The sequence below is a fragment of the Mytilus trossulus genome, chromosome 14, assembly GCF_036588685.1.
Source record: "Mytilus trossulus isolate FHL-02 chromosome 14, PNRI_Mtr1.1.1.hap1, whole genome shotgun sequence".
Classification (NCBI taxonomy): domain Eukaryota; kingdom Metazoa; phylum Mollusca; class Bivalvia; order Mytilida; family Mytilidae; genus Mytilus; species Mytilus trossulus.
In genome coordinates, this window is record NC_086386.1 from 35,582,649 (window position 1) to 35,606,824 (window position 24,176).

The 24,176-nt window shown below is 32.2% G+C and overlaps 1 protein-coding gene across 1 annotated transcript in view; it reads right to left on the bottom strand.

The window, feature by feature from the left end:
• The window catches only part of LOC134696527 (bridge-like lipid transfer protein family member 1), an 80,568-nt gene extending 56,790 nt beyond the window's left edge, over positions 1–23,778 (bottom strand). The window contains exons 1-19 of the mRNA XM_063558366.1: positions 23,292–23,778; positions 21,838–21,981; positions 20,660–20,834; positions 19,282–19,348; positions 18,567–18,757; positions 16,760–16,839; positions 15,900–16,041; positions 15,273–15,429; positions 14,640–14,810; positions 14,271–14,388; positions 13,758–13,913; positions 13,177–13,274; positions 11,261–11,424; positions 9,505–9,826; positions 5,975–6,166; positions 4,917–5,054; positions 4,114–4,290; positions 3,102–3,347; positions 383–2,102 (exon numbers count right to left, since the gene is read on the bottom strand). Coding sequence (XP_063414436.1) covers positions 383–2,102; positions 3,102–3,347; positions 4,114–4,290; positions 4,917–5,054; positions 5,975–6,166; positions 9,505–9,826; positions 11,261–11,424; positions 13,177–13,274; positions 13,758–13,913; positions 14,271–14,388; positions 14,640–14,810; positions 15,273–15,429; positions 15,900–16,041; positions 16,760–16,839; positions 18,567–18,757; positions 19,282–19,348; positions 20,660–20,834; positions 21,838–21,981; positions 23,292–23,529 — 4,696 coding nt within the window. The 5' untranslated portion in view covers positions 23,530–23,778. The remainder of the gene's footprint in view (positions 1–382; positions 2,103–3,101; positions 3,348–4,113; positions 4,291–4,916; positions 5,055–5,974; positions 6,167–9,504; positions 9,827–11,260; positions 11,425–13,176; positions 13,275–13,757; positions 13,914–14,270; positions 14,389–14,639; positions 14,811–15,272; positions 15,430–15,899; positions 16,042–16,759; positions 16,840–18,566; positions 18,758–19,281; positions 19,349–20,659; positions 20,835–21,837; positions 21,982–23,291) is intronic.
• Between the last annotated feature and the right edge of the window lie 398 nt (positions 23,779–24,176).

Below are 24,176 nucleotides of genomic sequence, written 5' to 3' on the forward strand. Positions count from 1 at the left end.
CTAATGCATTTCATTTCACATTCATTTCTGGAAGGTTGAAAAGTAAATGTTACAAGGTGTCTTTATTCTAATAAATGTACTTGAGACATGTCATTGTTTTATTGTGTCAGTTCTGTTTAGAACATACCTGGTACCCAGATAAGGCACATGGAAAATAAGGTAACCAACTATAGATTCAATTTAAGAATTTCTCTTACTCTTTTACTGTTCAGAAACAGCAACTCATAGTTGTGAATTTAAATTGATCATCTACGGTCCCATATTTGTTTTTATTTATGGAGCAGCCACTAAGATCTCTTGTCCATTGTACAGGATTTAACATTTCAAAACAGAAATAAGATTTCTCTTCGTTTATGCTTTACAATTGAAAGTATAACTCTACCTTCCAAAATAGAACTTTCTGCATTATCTTGAGATTCATTGATATCATCAACCTCATCTTCATCCCTCTCTTCTGTTCTGTACTCCTCTCTTGTTTTCATCAGACTTGGTGAAAAGCCCTGACGAGTCTTGACAAACCTAGGAACACAAGCTGGACTGTGTACATACTGCACTGATTGGCCGACAGAAGATAACGAGTATGTTGATTGATCTGCTATATTTGTCTTGTTATAACTCATTTCTGGGGACGCCTGTAACCAATCATTGCACTGATAGTAGGTCATGTGACTAGAATAACATGACATCAACACGGGAGATTCACTAATTGGCTTTTGCACTTGCCCATGAAGATCAACTAGGAAATTTTCTGGTACCCCTGAAAAACTATCGGCATCATTGGGCTCTGTAGTTGCTGATTCGTAAGATAATGTAGAGCCAGAACTTTCCGAGCTCAACTGTCGCTCAATAGGTTTTTTATTCCTTTTAATTGTATCTAATTGTATAACTGTCTGATCATTTACAGTGGAATCATGTCTTTTTAAAGTTCCATCCAAACTCATGTTGTCAGTTGAGAGAAATGAAATACCATTATCACATATATCAGGTTGTGAAGTCTCCATATCTTCATCAGCGGAATAATAAAGTTCACTTTCTATAGACATTTCTGATTGTACTTTACTACCCATACCTTGACGTAAAATTTTAGGAGTTGACAAAGAGGACTTTGAGAAACTCCTTTCTGACATCTTAAAATCATCCAGATCAGAACCAGATTTTCTGTTGATAGATTTCAATGTTGTTAGACTGTCTGCTAATCCTAATTTTCGATTTCCTTGAGAATCTCTTTTACTAAAATTTTCCAAACTTTCTTTTCTTGATGACAAACTTTTACTGTCAGAAGGAGAACTGGATGTTATATCTTCAGGAGACTTACTGCTTATATAAGAGGATAGAGAAGGTTTAGTTTCAAGAATAGAATCACTTGCTGCTGATTTTAACGAATAATCCCCAATAGATATCTGAGATTGAATTTGTCCAGGGCTTTCTTGAAACAGACTTTCTTTAGGAACCTTTAACGATTGGCTTAATGTTGACTTTTCTCCAATGATTGTAATGTTTGTTCCCGATTCTGGGGTGGTAACATTACTCATATAACCTCTTGTGAATTTAAATCCATTTCCTTTTGAAGGTGAGGCTCCTTCTATTCCATTTGTAAGTGCTACCTCAAACACTAATTTGTCTTTAAATAGCAAACTCTGACCAAATCCAGGATCCTGTCCAGCAGGGGACACTTTTAACACAGCAGAAAATGGTCTTTCTTTACATTTTTTAGAATTGAAAAATCCAATGCCTGTTCTATTGTTTCCGAAGAATGCACAACCACCAAGACAGCCACATTTTCCTATTACTAACGGCAAAACTTTAATTTCTTCTGGTGGCCACAGAAACCACAATCTCCTTGTATTTTTGTCATGAATTTTTAGAAAGTCATCCTGTATCTTGTGGAAGTCAGGGTTTGGTAATGCCATAGCTGCCTCTCCATCTATTGGTCCAATGGTTAGACCACCTGACTCAAGCCATAAATCTAATTGGCTACTGTCATGTTTTAAAGCAGATGATGAAATAAACTGGGTCAATGAAATGTGTTCTACTCTAGCTGTTATTCCTGCTCTTGTATTAGTTCCATGCAAATTACAAGTTGACAATTTAATTGGATGCACCTAAAAAATACAAACAAATTAATGTTAAAAGTTTTCAAAGAAACATAATTTCATCAGTCGCATAACACTATTTTCCATAGGATTGGGCTAAAAGGGTTGCCAAAAAGGCTATTCAAAGGTAAATATATCTTGGCGACAGTTGCACACTATGAAAATTCAAACAAATAACCACCATTATTGTTGTTAAATATTAAAAAGAAGATGTGGTATGATTGCCAATGAGACAACTATCCACAAAAGACCAAAATGACACAGACAATAACAACTATAGGTCACCGTACGGCCTTCAACAATGAGAGAAGCCCATACCGCATAGTCAGCTATAAAAGGCCCCCATAAGACAATGTAAAACAAGAAAACAAGAAAACGAACGACCTTATTTATGTAAAAAAATAATGAACAAAAAAAAAATATGTAACACATAAACGAACGACAACCACAGAATTTACAGGCTCCTGACTTGGGACTGGCACAAACATAAATAATGTAGCAGGTATAAACATGTTAGCGGGATCCCAACCCTCCCCCTAACCTGGGACAGTGGTATAACATTACAACATAAGAACGAACTATAAAAATCAGTTGAAAAAGGCTTAACTCATCAGATGGAAAAAAATACAAGTTTAAAAAAATGTTTGTTTAAACACTGTTTATATTATCAGTAGAAAATAATTCTGACAACAATCTCAAGTCAACACAAACAAACAACTGTTACAGATTGAAATGTAAAGACATTAATTTGAAATTTATGATTCAAAATTTTTCTTGATTTTTAATAAATTTACATTAAACTTTACAGTTACAATTATTTCACAAAATAAAATGACCTAATCTTAAACCACATTAATGCTTACTATGCAGTAGGGGTTTTGCTCATTTTTGAAGGTCCTACAGTTATCTATAGATGCAAACTTCAACATCAGTTGGTCAGTTTTGGTCAGATGTCTCATTGGCAATCATACCACATCATCTTATTTTTATAATAATTGAATACTTCACCTGAAGATTCAAAGCTGTTCCAGATTCTACTAAGAAGAAGCTAATGGAATCCACAGACAATCTGACCATCTCATATTTAATATCCTCTGACAATGGACAGTGATAGGAGTATTGAGGTAGCATCCTACACTGAGGCTGAGGTAACATGTGCTGACATAATTTGTTTGGTTTGGAGGGTTGTAAACAATTCTCTGGGTCTTCTACCAGTATGATAAATGTCTGGATAAATTCTATTAAATTCTGTAACTGCAAGTAAATCACATTAATATCTTAGTGTCTTATAAATACAAACATTCAAAATGGATGGACAAAATTATACAAATACTTATTGTTGATGGTTTTTTTTATCAATGGTGATTTATTATTCTTGCTGGATACAAGTTTGTGGATTTCATTGGAATAGGAATCTACAAAAATGCTTAAAGAAATACAAAATTTTATTAACTTTGATAGAAGCAAATGATGAATCGACAATTCAACTTGATAAATTTCACCAACTTGGCACAGAATTAAATAAATGGGCAATGTGAAACCACCAAAATTAAAACCTGATCTGTGTTTTGTGGTAATTAGCATTGTGTATAAGTTTTATAACATTTATTTGAAGCAAACTCAATTCAGAGAACAGAAACCAATTTAAGGACGTACAGACAGACTTACATACTTATGATCGTACAGATGGACTTACATATTTATGGACGTACAGACAGACGAGGGTACAACTTAATGCCCCCTCTGCTACGGCAGGGGCATAAAAACAACAAAGACAAGTTAGATCTGAGAAAAAGTACTGGCAGAGTTAATACTTCACATCAGTGCTCAGTATAGTATTGTCATACATTGTTGTATTGTGATTTCAGAAATAGATATTTATCTTTTTTTAAATCTATCTTTTGATAGATCATTTTAATATACTACACACAGTTTTATCATCATCAATTTACAAATACTTTATAACAAGTAACAGCATGTTTGTTAACAGACAACACTTTACTTATATGATATAAAGTACCTGTGGACTTGTTAGCTTCCCTGTTAGATCTCCTATAACAACTTCTATCAGCCATGCATACTCCAAGGTCTCACTTTCCATGGGTAATCCTTCATGAGAAAACATAGCATGACCTCTGACTTGTAACCCTGACAACCCAACGTGACCTTCATTCAGATGCTTGTTTTCATCTTCTCTCTGTAACCATGTAGACATTTTTACATTAAAGGTTGTGTAAAAAACATATAAATCTGCTATACTAATGATTTACATTGGACACAAATTTAAATATATTACTACATCAGACTGTTTTAAAATTCAAGTTAGCTTATGAATTAGTTTTAGTTATGGTCTAAGTACCAAAGAACCTAATGGTAGCCAGCTTATCATGTAAAACCAAAGAGCATGTGTCCATGGGACAGAAGGACAATGATAAACCTTATGCCCTGTTCGATTAATGGAGGGGCATAAAAAGCAATTAATTTATAAAAATTTACACCAGCAATCAAAATCTTCACCTTTTTTGCCGAAGCTTAAAATCTATCTTGAACTCCTACAAATGGTACCTACATGTAAATTGATACTTATTAGTGTACATGTATGTATACCTTACTAGAATTCTAATGATCTATTAAAGAGCAAATATATAAACTGTATGTGACTTTATGCTCAAAACAGTTGACTTATTAATAAGACTTGTCCACTGGATAAGTTACACTGATTTCTTTATGCTTTATTCACTGGTTAACAGTTTTCCAGTGGATAAAAGATTAAATAAACCCAGTCCTGGCTAATAAGGCTTGATATAATTACAATATACCTACCGGGTATTTATCTTTGGCTACCAGTACAGCTGGGGACAAAAGTAATTGTAGCTTAGTCTCCAAGTAAGTCTTGTCCATCTCAAAACAAAGACGTTCAAGAAATATACTAGGACACGGTAGATCATCAATGTTACAGTTCTGTAAAATATAAGTAGTTCATAATATCAAGTTCATGCACTTTAAGTATCACATACTGAAGCACAAAACTATTTGATTGTACATGTATGAATAAGAAAATGTCTACCGAAATTGAAGACAAATTGTTTTCCCAAATGCACATATCCAGGAACCTCATGGCAGCCATTGTTCTCTTCAAAAACATAATTCTGTCCCGTTCTCAGGCAATTTAATAATTCCTTTAATGCATAATACTTTGTAAAATGTAAAAATTCAATTACATCTTACAGTATAAGTTTTTTTATTAATTAATAGATATAGGAAGATGTGGTGTGAGTGCCAATGAGACAACTCTCCATCCAAATAACAATTTAAAAATTAAACCATTATAGGTTAAAGTACGGCCTTCAACATGGAGCCTTGGCTCACACCGAACAACAAGCTATAAAGGGCCCCAAAATTACTAGTGTAAAACCATTCAAACGGGAAAACCAACGGTCTAATCTATATAAACAAAACGAGAAACGAGAAACACGTATATATATTACATAAACAAACGACAACTACTGTACATCAGATTCCTGACTTAGGACAGGTGCAAACATATATAAATAGGCATCTTCAGTCTCAATTTCATTTTTGGATTTCTATAGTTTTATAATTGGTCAATTCCATGTTAAAACCTTTATGGGATCCAGCGAACGCTTCAAAATCTAATCTATTACCTTTAGTGCTCGGAAAACTTAAGTGTAATTCCTATACTCTCAATAGGTGGTTTTTCCATTTCTATTCTCCTTTTCAAACTGCCCTTTCCAAGTACCATATATGTTTTGATTAAACAACCCTAACAAGCATCTACACTTTCATCAATACTTTTTTTGCAGTTTCTTTAATGATCAAATAATGCTGTAAAACATTTATTTTCATATGTTTGTAATTACCTTAACAAGATGTCCATGAACATCATTAATAACCAAAGAGACAGTGACTGCAAATGGACGGTATTCTCTTTCATCAAATGGTCTGACTTCAGCTTCAGCCACGTAAGGACCATCAGCTGCTTCACCAAGCTTCTTCTCTTTAGGAGTATCATAAAAGTCTGTAAATACTTGGTCTTCACCTAAATAGTTTTCCTGAAAAATTTAAGATAAGGTGAGATGGTTAATCTGTGGTTTTAACACCATCTAACACAATTCAGAAATTGAAGGAACTGTTCCAATTTCTTCATTGTAACTGTTTTATGTAAATTCAAATCAGCAATAACTGATTAATATAAGATAATAATGAAATTTCAAAAACAAATTCCATCAAAGTACAAGATGTGATCTCATAGTGATGTTAAAATAAAAATTACCTCTTTTTCAAAACATATATTGCAATCAACAAAGAAAGTCGAGTCAATAATCAAGTGCTGCAATGAAAGACCCTTAATAAATCCTTGTCAAGTAGCTGATAATATAAAAGAAATCTGATTTGAGAATGTAACAGAAAAAGAATTATATTTTTTTCCAATACTTATAGATTATCCTTAGCTATCTCAAGGAGATTGGTTTCTCACTTCAGCCAGTTACAGTAACTGATATTCTTTCCTCCACTGTACTTCAGTGAGACAAAAACTATCAACATAAAAAATCAAAGCGCTGTAAGCACTGTAGGCAGTTAACCAAAAACCAAGGCAAACATAATTATGAAAACTGTGGCAATGTTGCTTCAACTTTTTTTAAAGATTTAAAAGAACAAACATCAAACATTCATATATAATTGTACATTTATGTTCATTTGATGAATTAATCATTAAGGCAAATAATTCATATTTTATCAAGGTTTTCAATAACATGGCCCCACGAACTCCACCTATATTTCATATAATTTGTTATATTGTCCCATACATGAATATATATGGTTTAGGGGTGGGGATCTTGACCGTTACCAAGTTTAGGTAATTTTTGTCTCTTGTGGATAGTTGTCTCATTGGCAATCATACCACATAACTTCCAGCTATTTTAACTAACCTATCAAAATTGAGAAGAAAACAAGAAGTAATTGTAACAGGATGCTGTTACGAAGTCTCCCAAACAAAGCTCCCGTAACTCGCCATCCATAAGGTCCCATGTTCATTTGATTTGATGTTTTGTCCCATACAAGAATATATATGGCTTACGGGTGGGGATCTCTACCATTTACAAGTATTCAAACAAGAGGGGGAGGGGATGACCCCCAGGGACTTTACCTATATTTCATTTGATTTGTTTTATTGTCCCATACAAGAATATATATGGTTTAGGGGTGGGGATGTTGACCGTTTGCAAGTTTTCAAACAAGAGGGGTTGGGGTGACCCCCTCAGGACTTCCCTTTTATATCATTTCATTTGTTTTATTGTCCCCCACAAGAATATATATGGTTTAAGGGTGGGGATCTAGACCGTTTACAAGATTTCAAACAAGAGGGGGTGGGATGACCCCCTCAGGATTTCCCTTTTACTTCATTTTCATTTGTTTCATTGTCCCCTACAAGAATATATATGGTTTAGGGGTGGGGATCTGGACCAGTTACAAGATAATAGTACATTCTCATATTGAACGGGGTGGGGGTGACCCCCAGGAACTTCCATTTAATTTCATTCAATTAGTTGTATTGTCCCATACAAGAATATATATGGTTTAGGGGTGGGGATGTTGACCGTTTACATGTTTTCAAACAAGAGGGGGTAAGGTGACCCCCCACGGAATTCCCTTTTATTTCATTTCATTTGTTTTATTGTCCCCTACAAGAATATATATGGTTTAGGGGTGGGGATCTGGACCATTTACAAGATAATAGCACATTCTCAAATTGAACGGGTTGGGGAGGACCCCAGGGGACTTCCCTTTAATTTCATCTGATTTGTTTTATTATCCCATTCAAGAATATATGAGGTTTTGGGGTGGGGATCTGGACCATTTACAAGATAAAAGCATATTCCCAAATTGAAGGGGGTGGGGATGACCCCCAAAGACTCCCCCTATATTTCATGTGATTTGTTTTATTGTCCTAAAATCATTTCTGAAGACTACATGTATCTATCACTTACAGTTTTCAAGTTATATTCATTTAAAAAATTTAGAAAATAAAATCCCATAGGGTTCTTAGTAAACCCCACCCTACTTTCTGCCCCCCCCCCCCCCCCCCCCCCAAATACCCCTTAATAGACCCCAATGCACAAACAAAAGATTGATGGCTCACCTAGACATATTAGTCTAACATTCTATGAAAGCCTAAGTTAAACTTTGTTTGGGAGACTTGAAAATACCCCTTGAAATTGCAGTAATATGTTCAACTTGAAAAGCATTTAACACGCATTACCAACATTTATCACTGATAAAAAAAAATTATACTGTTACCAGGTTGTTAGATAAACTGTTCCCAGCTGTAACAATGTATTGGATTTTCACATTAAAATTGGTGTACAAAATATTTTCTGCTTTTTCTTTCTTTTACATATGTCTTTTGGTTTTCAATTCTAGTGTTTGTATTTATTTACCATGCATAGATGTATTTTGTCACCTGTCTGGATTTTTTAGTAGCCAAATCCGGGATAACCCTTATCCGCTTCCGGAATCGAATCCGATATTGTAATCTCGTGGCAGCCATTTTGGTTTCAATGTTGTTTTTGACAGATAGTGAGATACGATTTTACTCGGATTTACACATTATTTCTCGGCGATTTTATGTATAAAGCTAGCGGTTGAACAAATTGAACATCGCTGTCATGAATAGTAATAATGAAAATAAGTGTGAGATCGTTTATTAGTAAACTTTGGTAAAAATGTTTGCAAAATTATTTTTTTATATTCTTTCAAGGTCCGTCGGGCATGTGCGTAGCTAGTAACCAAGTAGAAAGTCCGACAGCAAAAGTGGACGGTCGCAGACCTCGCTAATTTGAACTCCTGCGTCCAAATTATAAAGATACGAAAATTTCGTCTTCTTTTCAATTCAAAATTTCTGCCAACACCGTGATCAGTTGAACTTATAAACGTAGTTGATTACGTATTGACGACAAACAATATTCCTACGATTTTGCAATTTAGGAAATCTTAACTACTTGTCTTTGGAAATTTTCGGCGATTAGATATTTCATACATTTGTTCTTTGACATCTTAGCCAAAAGCTCAGGGGATAATAAACTACATAAGGATTCCTAATGTGCTCTACTTCCTATGTGCAACTTCAAAACTTTTGGGAAAATCGACGATCATTTAAGGTTTTTCTGGTCATATTTTTTGTAATCCAGAATAAAAAGTATAAAAAAAACTGTCCAATAAGTCACAAATAATATAGTAGCCAGCTAGATGATAACAATGACACGTATTTCAGCATTTATTGGGTAGCACACAAATCAAGGGTGCTCGCATAAGGCAGCTTAACTGCCTAACAACAATTATTCCATATTCCCTTCAAATCATTCTGGTAAAAGTATCAATAAAAACTCACTTTTACATGCAGAAAATTCCTAAGTAATGATCCATATATACACAACATAGATGGAGCCACTTCCAGTTCCAATGCTATTAAATCTGGTTCCATGTTTGCTGGATCAAAGCCCTCAGGAGGCTCTGTTCTAATCACTTTACCACTGAACGGTCCCATAGGTATATTTATCTCCTCCTCTATGATAGGTGTGGTCGGGGCAGATTTCTTCTTTTTGGTGGTGACTTCTTCCTCCACTTTATATTCCAGTAATGGCATAGGGTGGTAAGTGTATCCTAGACTGATTGCTACATGTGTAGTTGTCCAACAGTCTATCCAGCCTTCACTATAAAATTATTAAAAAAAACATATATATTATCATAATTCAAATTGTTTTCCAGTAAGCAGAAGTTGCATTAAAAATCAAAACCCAGACTCTATTTACGAATATAAAGGAATTACAGTTTTGGGCCTATGAAGAAATTAGTTGTTGATGAACTTGATGTTGAAAGCTTGTCTAGATATCTGATTCATGTATTTGTTAATAACTGAATGTTTATCCACCATATCAAATAATATGATTTCATGTAATTTTTTATTAAGCAATTCGCATAAAACATCAGAATTTAAGTAGACATTAGGTCAACTTGCCAACCAGTCACAGTCAAGTACTAGAAATAGAACTTTTTTTAGTCTAACATTGCCTTTTTAAAATCCTAAGTCTGCATCTGCATATTCACTACTGTGGATTCATTGTTATTCGTTGGATACCAATTTGTCGTGGATACAGGTAAACTACGAATTCAAATGTTCAATGAATACTGTGGATTCATTTTTATTCGTGGTATACCAATTTTCGTGGGTTTCGTGGGTCACAGCGAACTACGAATTTAAGAATTCAATGAAGAATAATCCCGAGAAATGTATATGGAGTCGGATGTTTATTTCCGGTTATTTTATGCAGTTTTGGTAAAGTGTTGACTAGCAGTAAACATTGTAACATAACACATGTTTTTTATTGAAAGAAGATACAAGTATTTTGATTAAATCTATAATAAATATATGGAATGTCAGTGATAATTTACCTTTAAAATTGATTAAAACATAGTTTGGTTTACCAGTAATTAAAAATCAATAGGATTAAGTACGGGGATATTGCCCGTAGGTAATATTGTTTATGACAGGAACATTTATGTTCACACCTTATACTAATATCACTGTTTATCTTATCCTGATTAGGGAAATGAGATTTCAATCATAAAGTTTTGAATGCCTTGTAGAATTTAGACAAGAATTTATTAATTGTACATCAAACAAATAATTAGTTGTCTCTGTCAATTACTGTAATCGAAGTTATCAATGAACACTTTAACCTAGAATGACCAAGTGAGGATTTTGACAATTCAAAACTTTTTCAATGAATTCTTTCTTTTTTGTTTTGTTTTATTATTGATCAAACCAAGGAGGTTATATGATCTCCTAAATCAAAAAGAAATCCACGAATTATGTATCTAATTTTTTGTTGTTGTAATCAGCGATCCACGAATTTATGTATACCACGAAACGTCTTTTTTTCTCTATCCAGGAAAATTGATACCCACGAAAATAAATGAATCCACAGTAACATATTTTCAATAGGTTTTGTGTACAGAGATTGGCTAAACCACGAAATCAAATATCCACAAAAAATGATACCCACCAAAATAAATGAATCCACATAATTTGGATTATACAATTAATACATTCTATTTGTAAGCCTAATACTTCCAATGATTCCTACCTTTCTTCAGTAAACCTTCTCCACTGACGTTTCTCTGGTTTAAAGGGTTTCTCTATTATTTTCCCATTCCTGTCCATTATCTTCATATTTTTGGATAAAGCCAAAACAATTTGTCTACTTGTGTTAGACTCTGGTAGGTAAAATCTACAGTAGGCGTTCTCTCCCTTTAATATATCAAAGATAAAAATGATTTTAAATTTGATTTCATGTTATGTTCAGTATACTACAATAAATTTTGGTACTTGCTTTTGCCATGTAGCTTCATTTGGAGTGACATTGAACATTTAGACAAATAACTTTCAACAAATCATTAGTGCTGTTGTTGGACCAAAATCTGAATAGTAGGATAAATCTGGAAAAATAATGTCAAACAGGCAAAGTGGATACATGGAGGAGATATGTTAAAACTATTTCTCTAATTCTTTGTCAATTTATCCCTTTCTACACCCATTGTATAAAAAAGATTTAATCAACTTGTGGTTTGTTTGATTTCAGTACTTCATTGGTTAAAATCCAATTATGACATAGAATTTTGTTGCTTTCCTCTGAAATTGCTAATGTGACGCCACATAGAAAGAACACATCTTTTTGCAGATCATTCGAAAAGAAGGAATAAGTTTGCCAGCATGATGTTAGAAAATCATTAGAGAAACAGATTTCACAACCAAATCTCTGTAATACAATATTTATCCACTCTCGACAGTTAAATTTTAAATATTTAAAATGCTTGGACAAGCCTCTCGTTTTAAATTTGAAAATTTAACTGTCGAGAGTGGATAAATATCGTATTAAACTTGATGCAGTGGTAGAATCTATATATATCACAAAAACTTGGAAAGGATTGGCAATACTCTTTAGCAGACCTTTTTTCAAGGAGATCTTAAAAGGTAATTACTTCAAATAAATTTTAAAAACAGTAAAAAAATATTTTCATTGGTTTTCAACATTTTTATTGAGCCTTTGACTTTTGTCGAAAAAGAGAGACTAAGCAATCCTACATTACGTTGTCATCGGTGTCGGCCGCGGTGGCAGCAGCCACAAATATTCACTCTGTGGTTAAAGTTTTTGAGATTTTAATAACTTTCTTAAACTATACTGGATTACTTCCAAACATGGACAGAAGCTTGTTTATGATCATAATAAGTATCCAGAAGTAAATTTTTTTTTAAATAGAATTCCAATTTTTCTGTATTTAACTTATAAATGGACTTAGTTTTTCTGCAGGGAAACATTACATTCACTCTGTGGTTCAAGTTTTTAAAATTTTAATAGCTTTCTTAAACTATCCTGGGTTTGTACCAAACTTGGACAGAAGCCTGGGTTTGTACCAAACTTGGACAGAAGCCTGGATTTGTACCAAACTTGGACAGAAGCCTGGGATTGTACCAAACTTGGACAGAAGCTTGTTTATGATCAAAAGATAATATACAGAAGTAAATTTTGTAAAAAAAATAAATCCATTTTTTCCGTATTTTACTTTTAAATTGACTTAGATTTTCTGCCAGGAAACAACACATTCACTCTGTGGTTAAATTTTTTAAAAACATTTATAACTTTCTTATGCTAATTTTAATTTGTACCAAACTTAGACAGAAGCTTGTTTATGATCATAAGCTAGTATTTAGAAGGAAATTTTGTTAATATTTTGTACCTGTGTATCTGTATTTTACTTAAAAATGGACTTAGTTTTTCTTCCTGTTAACATTTAACATACAGTCTGCAGTTAAAGTTTTTAAACATTTATTAGATTCATAAACTATCCTGGATTTTTACTAAACTTGGACAATTAAAGTAAAGTATCAAGAGGAATATTTTAATTGATTTTTTTCCTCATTTTGTTGAGCCTGCGATTTTCAGCAAAAGTAGACGAGACACTGGGTTCTGCGAAACCCTTACAAATTTGTATTTCTACTCACCTTTATAACCAGTCCAATATGTACAGTAGAAGGTAAATAATCAGTATAGGGTAGGACCAGTGATAAGTCTAATGTTTGACCAGCAAAAGCTATATGAGCTATAAATAGAAAATTACATGTAGATAGAAATTATTTTCAAGACAGTTTATATATTGTACTGTAAACCGGATGGCTAAAGTTTGTCTATGTTATGGTAAACCATTTCTCCTTGTCATTTTCAAATTTAAACAAAATCAGACCCTTATTCTGACTTCTTAACAATAAACAGAACAACAACTATTTTGGTGAAGATGTTACGAAGTTTAAAATCATAAGTCTGATGGATTTGTCCTTTTAAACAATAAAATATGTTTAGACTAACTTATTTTTATGTCACAGAAAGTATCCCTACCAATATCTCATTTCTAATTTAGTTTCATGTCAAATCAAGTACAACTTCAAATTCATTCCCTTGTACTTTTTTTTAATGAAGTCATTACAAACATCAAAAAGTAAAACAATAGGTTAACAATGACTTGAAGGATAACAACTGCTCTTTTGTACATGATGTAAATACATGTAAATGTTTAAGCCAATTGTACCATTTTCAGTTTGAGTAGATGTAGTATCGATCCAGTTATATTCATTGGTCAGCAGTACAAGTTCAAATTCTTTAATAATAAGATTGATTGTCCATGTGTAAGGTACAAAATGGAATATATCCTGCCTCTCTTCAGATGACCAATCCTCCATTAAATCTGAAATTTATCAAAACTGATTGAATTTATCAGTATTAAATTATTAAATAATACTTCAATTTTACCAGAACAATATGATCTTTTGAATACCTTTAAGCTTATGACAAATTACATTCACATTTCTAGAAGTGTGCAATGTATAATGCATATACACTTATTTACATGAGAAAAACAATTTGATTTCTTATATAATTCTTTTTATCCGTTAACATTTAGAGTTTTCAAATCTAAAATCCTTCCATCCTGAATGATGTAATTTAATACACGAGTAAAGAAAGAAGTTGAGATTATTGACAATGACACCTCAACTCTACCAAGATGATTAAAGGTCACCATGTGGTTTTATTTTATACTCACCTTTAAAAAAATGTTTGAGATGAAAGATAAGAAAGACTGTAGCTTTACAAGCAATGAAATCACAGACCCAATCTTGGTGATCATTCCATGTCAGTGGGTATGAAGCTGTTACTGTAAACTGAAAAATAAATCACAGCAATGCATTGAAAATATGTTGTATAAAAATACAAGTGTCTAGTTTTTCCCAGTCATATTTCACGTAGATCAGGCATAAAAGGTTAAATATTTTTGAAAATTAGACACTAAAAAAAATCTTCAGATGAGTTTGTTCTTCTACAAAAAACAAAGTTTCTCTTTAGAAAAAGGAAAAAGAAAAAAGAAAAAGGAAGTTTTTTTATGAGTCGGTACAAATATATATTTAATACCTACCTCAAAAGTTTCACACTCTATAAGTGACCTATATTGTAAACTAGTGGAAGCATCTGCCAATAAAAACTGTCCCTTGACTGTTGTAACATAACCATCCTCAGCTATCATCCAAGGAATATTCATCTCGATGTAAGATCCAGGGTTGGCATTCATATGGATGGCTTGTGTTTCCTTCAAAGATAAATTTGACCGTTACAGATGGTGTGAAAAGTCTTTAACTTTTGTTTCGTAATTTTGAAACTATTTGAATACTGTGTATATATTAATTCAGAGATTTGCATGTACATTTTTTATGCAATTGTTGAAATGCCAAACTAATTATTGGTGATTTGAGGAAACGCTACATACAAATAATGCTTTCAAAATTAGAAGTTTTAATTTTTGCAAAAACTATGCTATTGCAATTTTCGAATTAAAGAAAATCATTGCAAAATTTTATGAACGAAATATAAAAATGTTAATTTCAATTTTAAAATATATTTTCCAATTATACAGACAACATCTATCATCAAAAATCACTTCCAATTGAAGTGAGACATACAAGTGACAATTGGAATGATTTGATCAAAGAATGTATTGCAGGATGATATTCTCTACAAATGATTGCTACTGACATCAGCTAATAACACTTACAGCATTTTTAGTAAAAAGTATATCAATGGTAGATCTGTGGTACATGTTCATTCTAAATTCAAATGTTTTATATTGCCTCAGTTCACCAGGCTTTGGTTCAATGGTGGGTACCATGGCTTGGTAGTCTGCTGGGTAGAAAAACTTCCATAACAATTCCCTGCAAGATAATTAACATGTTCATATCCTTTACTAGTTTATTATTTTACAGAAGTCACACAATTTTTCATCTATTAAATTTGATACTGATTTCAGTGTTCATTAAAAACATTTATCCTGGATTACCCTTCGTAAGAAATGCTTCAGAAGAAACATACTAAAAAGCATTAGTAGAATGGTTAAAACGGTTTTAGATCAAGTTTACCTAATGGAGATTGAAACCTTAATTTAAGAACCCATACATAATTCATGACTGAAAATGTATAGTGAAATATATCTGTAAAAAAAACACAAAAAATATTTCAACTTAACACATTTTTAAAAATTTGGAAAAAAAATGCTAAAAATTTTCACAATCAATATTTGAAGAATTTCTTATTATTTTACTGATAACTAATAAAACATTTACTGAATAAATCATAGGTAATGTCAATAACTAAACGAAAATTTTCATTTATGAAATATGTGTACCTTTGTCTATCAGCCCAAGGGCCATAATTAAAATCTGTATTTTTACCACATCCTGCCACCACACCAAAACATGGATATGTCCTCAGTACAACTGTTTCACCATCAGCTAACTGTACACTTTCTGGTTCATATGGAACAGTGCCTACAATATAAAACATAATGTTCTCAAACTTATCAAAAGTATATATTTAGATATTTTTCACTAAGAATTTTAAAATATTTCTACACAATAATGAGCAAGGATTTTGCTTATGTCAACTTAGTTGTCTCCTCATTTCTTATTTACTCACTAGTCCTTTTCTTAAGACAATACACAAAGCAAGAAAGGCAAAGATCCTTTCTGGCCAAGTTATTTTAAAAGTTATGCAAATCAAATCAAATTTGCACATGAATTAAATCATCCAATGGAGAATGCTGATAAAGGCAGTTGATTTAAACATTTGAAAAAAGGTATAAAGTTTTCCTTATCCTGTTTACTTAACTTTGAATTTTTCGAAAAACTAAGGATTTTCTTATCCCAGACATAGATTACCTTAATAGCCGTATTTGGCACAACTTTTTGGAATTTTAGATCATCAATGCTCTTCAACTTTGAACTTGTTTGGCTTTATAAATATTTTGATTTGAGCGTCACTGATCAGTCTTATGTACACAAAATGCGCGTCTGGCGTACTAAATTATAATCCAGGTACCTTTGATAACTATTGTACCTTTGAGTATGTAATAGTATTTGATTTTCAATTTAAAGTGTAGAGGTATGTTATTAAAGGCTCTTTCAATTCTCCCTCTCTATTTTCAAGAATAGTAGCAAGCTGACTTGTGGTTTGCTGCTTGTGTTTGACTTGTAATCTTTGACCTACCTGGTTCATCCATAAAAAGGTGTACATTAATATTTCTAGTCTGTAAAACAACAAATCCTTCTCCCATGTTACGTGGTGGTCTAAAATTTAAAAAAAATATATGTTTTTAAAAATAACCTGTAAACATGCAAATGCACCTAAAATTCATAAATTTAAACTCAGTTTAAAACCTTTTTTTTTAACAAGTTTACTTCTATAACTGACTTCTTTAGAAAAATGGCGAGCCAAGGTTTATTTTATAACAACAGTTTCCACCAAAATAACTAATAATTTCAAAAACAAAAGAAGAACATGTAAAATATAGTACGATACTGCAAAATAAATCAAGGGAGTTAAATTCAGTTAATAAAAATCTTTTAACACAGTTTATGTGTTCTCAGATATATGATACCCAGTATTCTAACATGACGTCCTTTAAACGCTTTGAGTACACACCCGTGGTAAAATATGAATATATTTCATGGGCTGTTCCCATTGTACCCCCAAGTCATATGTTTTTTAATGAATGAGGAACCTGACGTCATAGAACGATGACGTAAGAATATAAGCATTTTACGGGAAAATTCACGATTGTGAATCTGAAAATCATCACAACAAGGAAACGTTAACAAACGATGCTAAAATGCCATTTTTTTAATACATGTTAGACATGTAAGTAAATTATCATTTAAATTCATCCGTAATATATCTAAATACGTTATTTTAAATAGTTAAAACATGTCACTTATTCAGTTTGCTCTGTTCTTTTACGTTAATTTAATAGTGTGTTTATTTCTTGGAATGGCAAATATTTACCTCCACCTAGAGCGCTTCAATCCAAAAGAATTGCCGTATTTGACCTATTAGAATCGAAATAATTCATGGGGGCTTGAATATATCTAGATTTTACCACGGGTTGTCCCTTTATGCCGATATTTTACCCCTCGCTATCGCTCAGGGTAAAATATTTGTCATAAAGGGCCAACATATGGTAAAATCACGATATATTCAAGCCCCCATGAATTATTTCTTAATTCTAACATGACGTCCTTCAAACGCTTTGAGTACACACCCATGGTAAAATATGAATATATTGTTTGAACTGTTCCGATCGTACTCCCACTTTATATGCTTTTGTATGAAACAGCTACCCGATGTCATAGAAATATGACGTCAGAATATAGACATTTTACAGGAAAATACACGCTTGTTAAACTGAAAATCATTACAAACAAGGAAACGTAAACAAATGATGCTAAAATGTGTTATTAAGCAATTTTTGAATACTTATAAGACATACAAGCACAACTGTTATTTAGATTCATACAAACTTATCTAAATATTTTATTGTAAATAGTTTAAGCATGTCACTTATTCGTTTGCTCCGTTCTTTTATGTCAATTTAAAGGTGCGTTTATTTATGGGTACGGCAAATAATGCCTTCACCTTGAGCACTTCGATTAAAACAAATTGCTGTAACTGTCCTATTAGAATCAAAATAATTCATGGGGGCTTGAATATATCTTGATTTTACCACGGGTTGTCCCTTTATGCTGATATTTTACCCCTCGTTATCACTCAGGGTAAAAAAATTGTTATAAAGGGCCAACCCGTGGTAAAATCACGATATATTCAAGCCCCCGTGAATTATTTCTTAAATATAAAATCAGTTCATGATTGAAAAAAAAGTGGTGGCCTTCAGCTATTATCTGCTCTTTGGTCAGGTTTTAGTCTCTTTGACATATTCCCTATTTTCATTCTCAATTTGATAAAACTAAATATTTTTTTTATTCCCAACCGAAAATCACTGGTGGGAAAAATTACTCACTCATCAACTGGTCCATGATATTTAGGACTTGGTACAAACATAATTTTAAAGTTTTCAGCTTTTCCCTTTGCATCATGCATCAGTATATCAAATGGAGTTGATGCTGGTTTTGTTGTGTAAGTAAAATTTCCATCATCAAACTTCACTATCATAGAATTTGGTACTAAGTGGTTGCCAAAAACTACTCTTCCCTGAAAAACAGCAAAACAATATCTCCGTTATTCTAGGAACAACATTCAATAATCGATGGCAATATATTGAAGAGTCAAAATTTATCAAAGATACCAGGATGTAAATGTGAAACAAGATTTGTGCTTCATCTACAAAAGAATCATAAGTGGCACTCAAATCAAAATAGTTTGAAAACTGAATCTGTTACAAACTTGAACTCTTTCATCTTTAAATCTTGAAATATTTCAGGATGAGTTAGAGCTGTTTTCTATAGTAAAAATACTTAGAGCTGTAAACTGTGTTCAAATTTGCCATATTTTACTATCCTTATTATAAAAACATCTGTACACAGTAGTTTGAGGTGTTGACGGTTTTTAGCTAGAAGATTTATTTGTTACAGAAAACCATCAACGTACTGATGTTTACTGATGTTTACTTGTACTTCTTGGTTTACCTGTACCGTGTTTACCCAAGAAGTCCATGAAAACTGATACCCCACTACTACTAATTAATCCATAGAATCAAAGGAGTTAGCCATACATACAGAATTTATTTGTACTTTGATGACAGGAATCAAATCTCTCCACATGAATTCTTTCTTGCTGACAGATCTGAAATAATTTTATTTATAATAAATACAATAAGGACATATCACACATTGGAATAATAATAGCACCCGTATTAAGCTTTTTGAGACAAGTCCATTCTTTCAAAATTCCAACCTACAATGTAGCTAGCCACTGGTTGGTAGTATTTTACCCATAAATCTTATTAATTTTATCATGATTTTGCTATAGTTTTAATATTGTATATATAGACTGACAGCCTAGAAGGCAGAGTGGTCTAGATGGCTGGACAAAGTATAGGCAATGTTGTCATGATATCACAATAGCCATGATAGTATGAGTTTAAATCCCATCGAGCGAAGACTAAAAATTTGCAGATTTAACATTGTTGTGCTGATATTTAGAGTACTGTGGATTCATTTATTTTTGTGGGTACCAATTTTCGTGGTTTGAGGAAAACTTACATATTCGTGGATATTTAATTTCGTTGTTTTGGCAAAGTCTACACTCATTCCTTTACAAAATTTGTATTTCGTTGAACATTTAAATTCGTGGTTTTCCTGTACCCACGAAATTTGGTATTCAACGGATATTAATGAATCCACAGTAATTATGAATATAAAAGTGTTTTTCAGCCATGAATCATTTTGTTATTGTTTCCTCAACTTATTCATTTTGTTCTTGATTTTGCCTTGTAGATAATATATATTACTTTTTATTTTCACTGTTTAGAATATAAGTTATAGAATTATTTTGTACTTTGTTTCCTCATCTGATTCATTTTGTTCTTGATTCCTCATCTTAATCATTTTGTTCTTGATTTCTCATCTTATTCATTTTGTTTTTGTTTTTATCATAGTCTTTCAAATTGATTGGACTTCAACTTCATCAAAAACTACCTCGACCAAAAACTTTAACCTGAAGTGGGACGAACGAACGGACGAACGAACGGACGAACGGAGGCACAGACCAGAAAACATAATGCCCCTCTACTATCGAAATGACCTTGTGTAAACTGGAAGTAGGTATTTTTGGGACTTTATTAATATAAAAGTATATAGAACCAGATATTTTTGGAATCAGTGTGAAGTAAATATTTAAATATTATCGGAAGTAACATTTTTCAACCGTAAATCATCTCCCTAATTTGAATAAAAAGGTATAGAAACCATATATTTTTGGAATCAGCGTACAACAAGCTATCTTTTAACGATTGGAATGACATTTTAAACTTAATTTTACATCTTTCGTATTAAAACACTTTGTTTTTGGTGGAAAGACCTTCAATTGTTCTCTGAACAATTGGTTTTTAATTCATTTTGTTTTTGTTTTTGCCTTGTAAATATCATATATTACCTTTTCTTTTCACCGTCTTGGTTATTATCTTTTGAATCATTTTGAACTTCATCATCGTTATCTAATTTGCCAGAAAATAATTTTTCTAGATTTGAGTAATTGACAGATCTGTTATAAATGTGAACCTCAAGGTCATCCAAAAATATGGCAACTCTACATTCCATATGTGACAAATCTAAAAAAAAAAAAATAAAAAAAATTAGTAATCTTTATTTAAAAAAAAAAATCATGTCATGCTCTAATATAATTTTAACATTGGTAGGTTGAAAAATTGTCAATATATCTTGATAAATCTTCACATTAAACTAAGCATTTACTAAGCAACACTATTGAGTCTCAATACCAGTTGTTAAAATCTTAAGCTATGGATGAACGTTGTAAAGTTAAGGACCTTTTCTATTATTACTTTGTATATTGTGTATACATATGTTCAGAACCATATGAGTATTTGTTCAAAACATTCGTAAAAAATATGTTCTGTCCCTGTATTCTTTGGTATTGTCATTTCCTTTGATTAGGAGCAGGATCAAAACATTAAATAATTAAAAATAATTAGATTTTTTTTAGAAATTTGAATTAAATAAACTCAAACCTAAACTGCATTTGTTTATGCATATCCTATTTCAGGAACAGTTGTAGTTTGTTTATAAGTCATTAAGTACTTCTCTTTTTGAAGTTTTCTTTTCTTTTTTAATATATTTTCTTAGACCGTTGGTTTTCCTGTTTGAATAGTTTTACACTAGGTACTTTAGGGTCCGTTATAGCTCACTGTTTAGTATGAGCAAAGGCTCTGTATTGAACGCCATACTTTGACCTATAACGGTTTACTTTTTACACATTGTGACTTGGATGGAGAGACATCTTATTGGCACTCATACCACATATTCTGAATTTTTTTTTTATAACTTTATCTTTTAAGTAAAAGTCACTTTATTTCATCATGTTCATTAATCATGTAAAAATAAATTCCCATATGATAAATGTAAACAAATCAATATTTTATTCTTAGTATGAAACTCTTAGTTTGTGATACCTTGAAGGGTCATACATATACAGACAGTACATTTACAGTCACTTTTCAACATGCATCAAAGTAACTAACTGGACAGTATATATGGTCCAAATATTCAAATGGTCCAGGACATACAAATAACATAATAATTTTTTTTATTTCTTACCTTCTTTAATAGTTTTGGGTATAAAAGGTCTCCACCATTTAAATATAATCCATCCATTTTGAATTCTCATTGTAAAATCTTCAGTTATTAGATGTACATCTCTGAACATTATTTTTCCAGATAAAACAGAAAAAGAAAGGGAACCTGCAGAAAAACACAATAAAAAAGTTGCCAGGACTATCTGTATATAAAAGGTGCCATCCTGATTATCCAATATTTTGATAATTACATATAAATCAGTATGATTGAAACCACTGGTGGAAAAAGTGCAAGAGCTACATGTATGTGCAGAAAATTCCAAAAAAAATCATATTGGCCAGACATGACCTATACTGAAATGGGTTTTCCCAAAATGGCAGATTGGGATTCTTGTTACAATATGTTTGTTTTCCAAATATAAATTTTAGTCATTTCCTTGAGGATTGGGTTTTCAACCTTGCTTAAAATTGCACTATTTGTTGTTTTGCAATGCTTTAATGGTAATAAACCTGCCACTCAGGTATATTACAATGATCCTGAGGACCCTCAAGCTCCTTCTTACCCTAATGAATCCCTCTAGGAAATACTGGTTAATAGTTATAATGTGTACATAGCTTGCTGTTTGGTGTGAGCAAAGGCACTGTGTTCAAGACCATACTTTGACCAATAAAAGTTTACATGGTATCACAAATTGTGACTTGGATGGAGAGATGTCTCAATGGCTCTTATACCGCATCTTCTTATATCTGTGTACCTGACAGTAGTGATCAAGCTTAAAACTTATATCATTAAGAAATTCCATTCCATGACAAGTTACTTTTTTATCTAATGCCTCTTCAGCATAACCTGTAATTTGTGAATAACATGAATAACTTCTTTATATTTTGTACACCTGTTTATATGTCCATATTCCCCTCTATCTGGTAAATGACGTCATAAAGGCGTGCATAATTGACGAATTTTTTTCCCTGATGGATGAACTTGAATGTGGTCTATTGATAACTGTAATGGATAGTGAGTGCCTATTTACTTTGCCTCTACTTTTACTAGAAAAAGGATACCATTAACAAACTGAATTGAATTGTATGGGCATTTAGTGCTTTGCTTGCCCATGCTATGCTTTTATGTATGAAAATATTTGCTTCTGCAATATAGCAGTCATACTTTGTATATCTAAAGTGTATGTTTTAATAAATATTGTATGTGTTGTTAATGTTTTAAATGAGGCAAAAGCCCTAAAGAGCTTATGTGCCCTAAAGAGCTTATGTGTTATAAATGTTTCTTGTAAACACAGTTTAGAACATAATTTATTATTCTAGTTCTCTTTCTTTCCAATGAATATTTTGCCATCATCCTTGTGCGCATACAGACCCCACCCCTTTCCACATAATGTTTGAATATTATCATGATTATATTTGGAAATATTGTAAACTTTAAAAAAAAACAGACCAAGTTAAAACCGAGTTAGTTCTCACCTAATCTGATGTGTCCAAAATTAGTAAATCTATTGATGACTGCTGTAAGGATAAGACCAACCACTCTTGAGTTGTAAAAAGTCAGATATATCACCCAGATCTGTGCCAAAACAATGGATAAGAAGAACCAGTACCATTTTGAATCAGATAACTGGTCCTGGATATCTTGAATGAGATTAGGGCCCTTTTCTGTGTTGTTTTTCAGATCTACTTCTAGTGACAACATTGTTAAAATCATATTGTAAGGTTGTTTTTGGAAGGCTGGTCTTATGAATTAGAAATGATTATGTACAACCCCAACTCTCAAAACTGAAATCATGTTTTCCATGTTTTTTGTGTGTATTTGCAGAGAATGACAGTCACCGCCATTTTTGTATATTCAACAATTTATGTTTCATAATGAGAAAAGTTGCTTCATGTTGATCATTTTTGCATAAAACGTTTGTTTTCCTTCAGATTTGACGTTCAATGAAAACAGGGGAGATCATAGCAGTCGAAACGGAAGTAAGTTTCTACTTCCTGTCATTGAATCGCTGTAAAGTTAGAAAACGCGGGAAATATAAATAAGACTCACTTCAGTACGAGTCGACATGAGTTTATACTGTACCTGTGTAGATCAACTGTGGTTCAAACAAATGAGAAAGGCTTAATAGCAAAGATTAAAATGTAAAAAAAAAAAAAAAAATATTAATAAAGAATACTTTTCATTTTTCCATTGCAAAGGGACTTGTCTCTCTATAGATACTGTATTGGAAAATAATATACTTTATTTTTTTTAATTTTTTTTTTACATTTTACTTCAGTTTAAAAAAAAAAGGTTTATACTACTAATTGTTAACGAGGCTGGTATAAGGTATTGCCGGGTATTCTTTACTGTGACGGGCA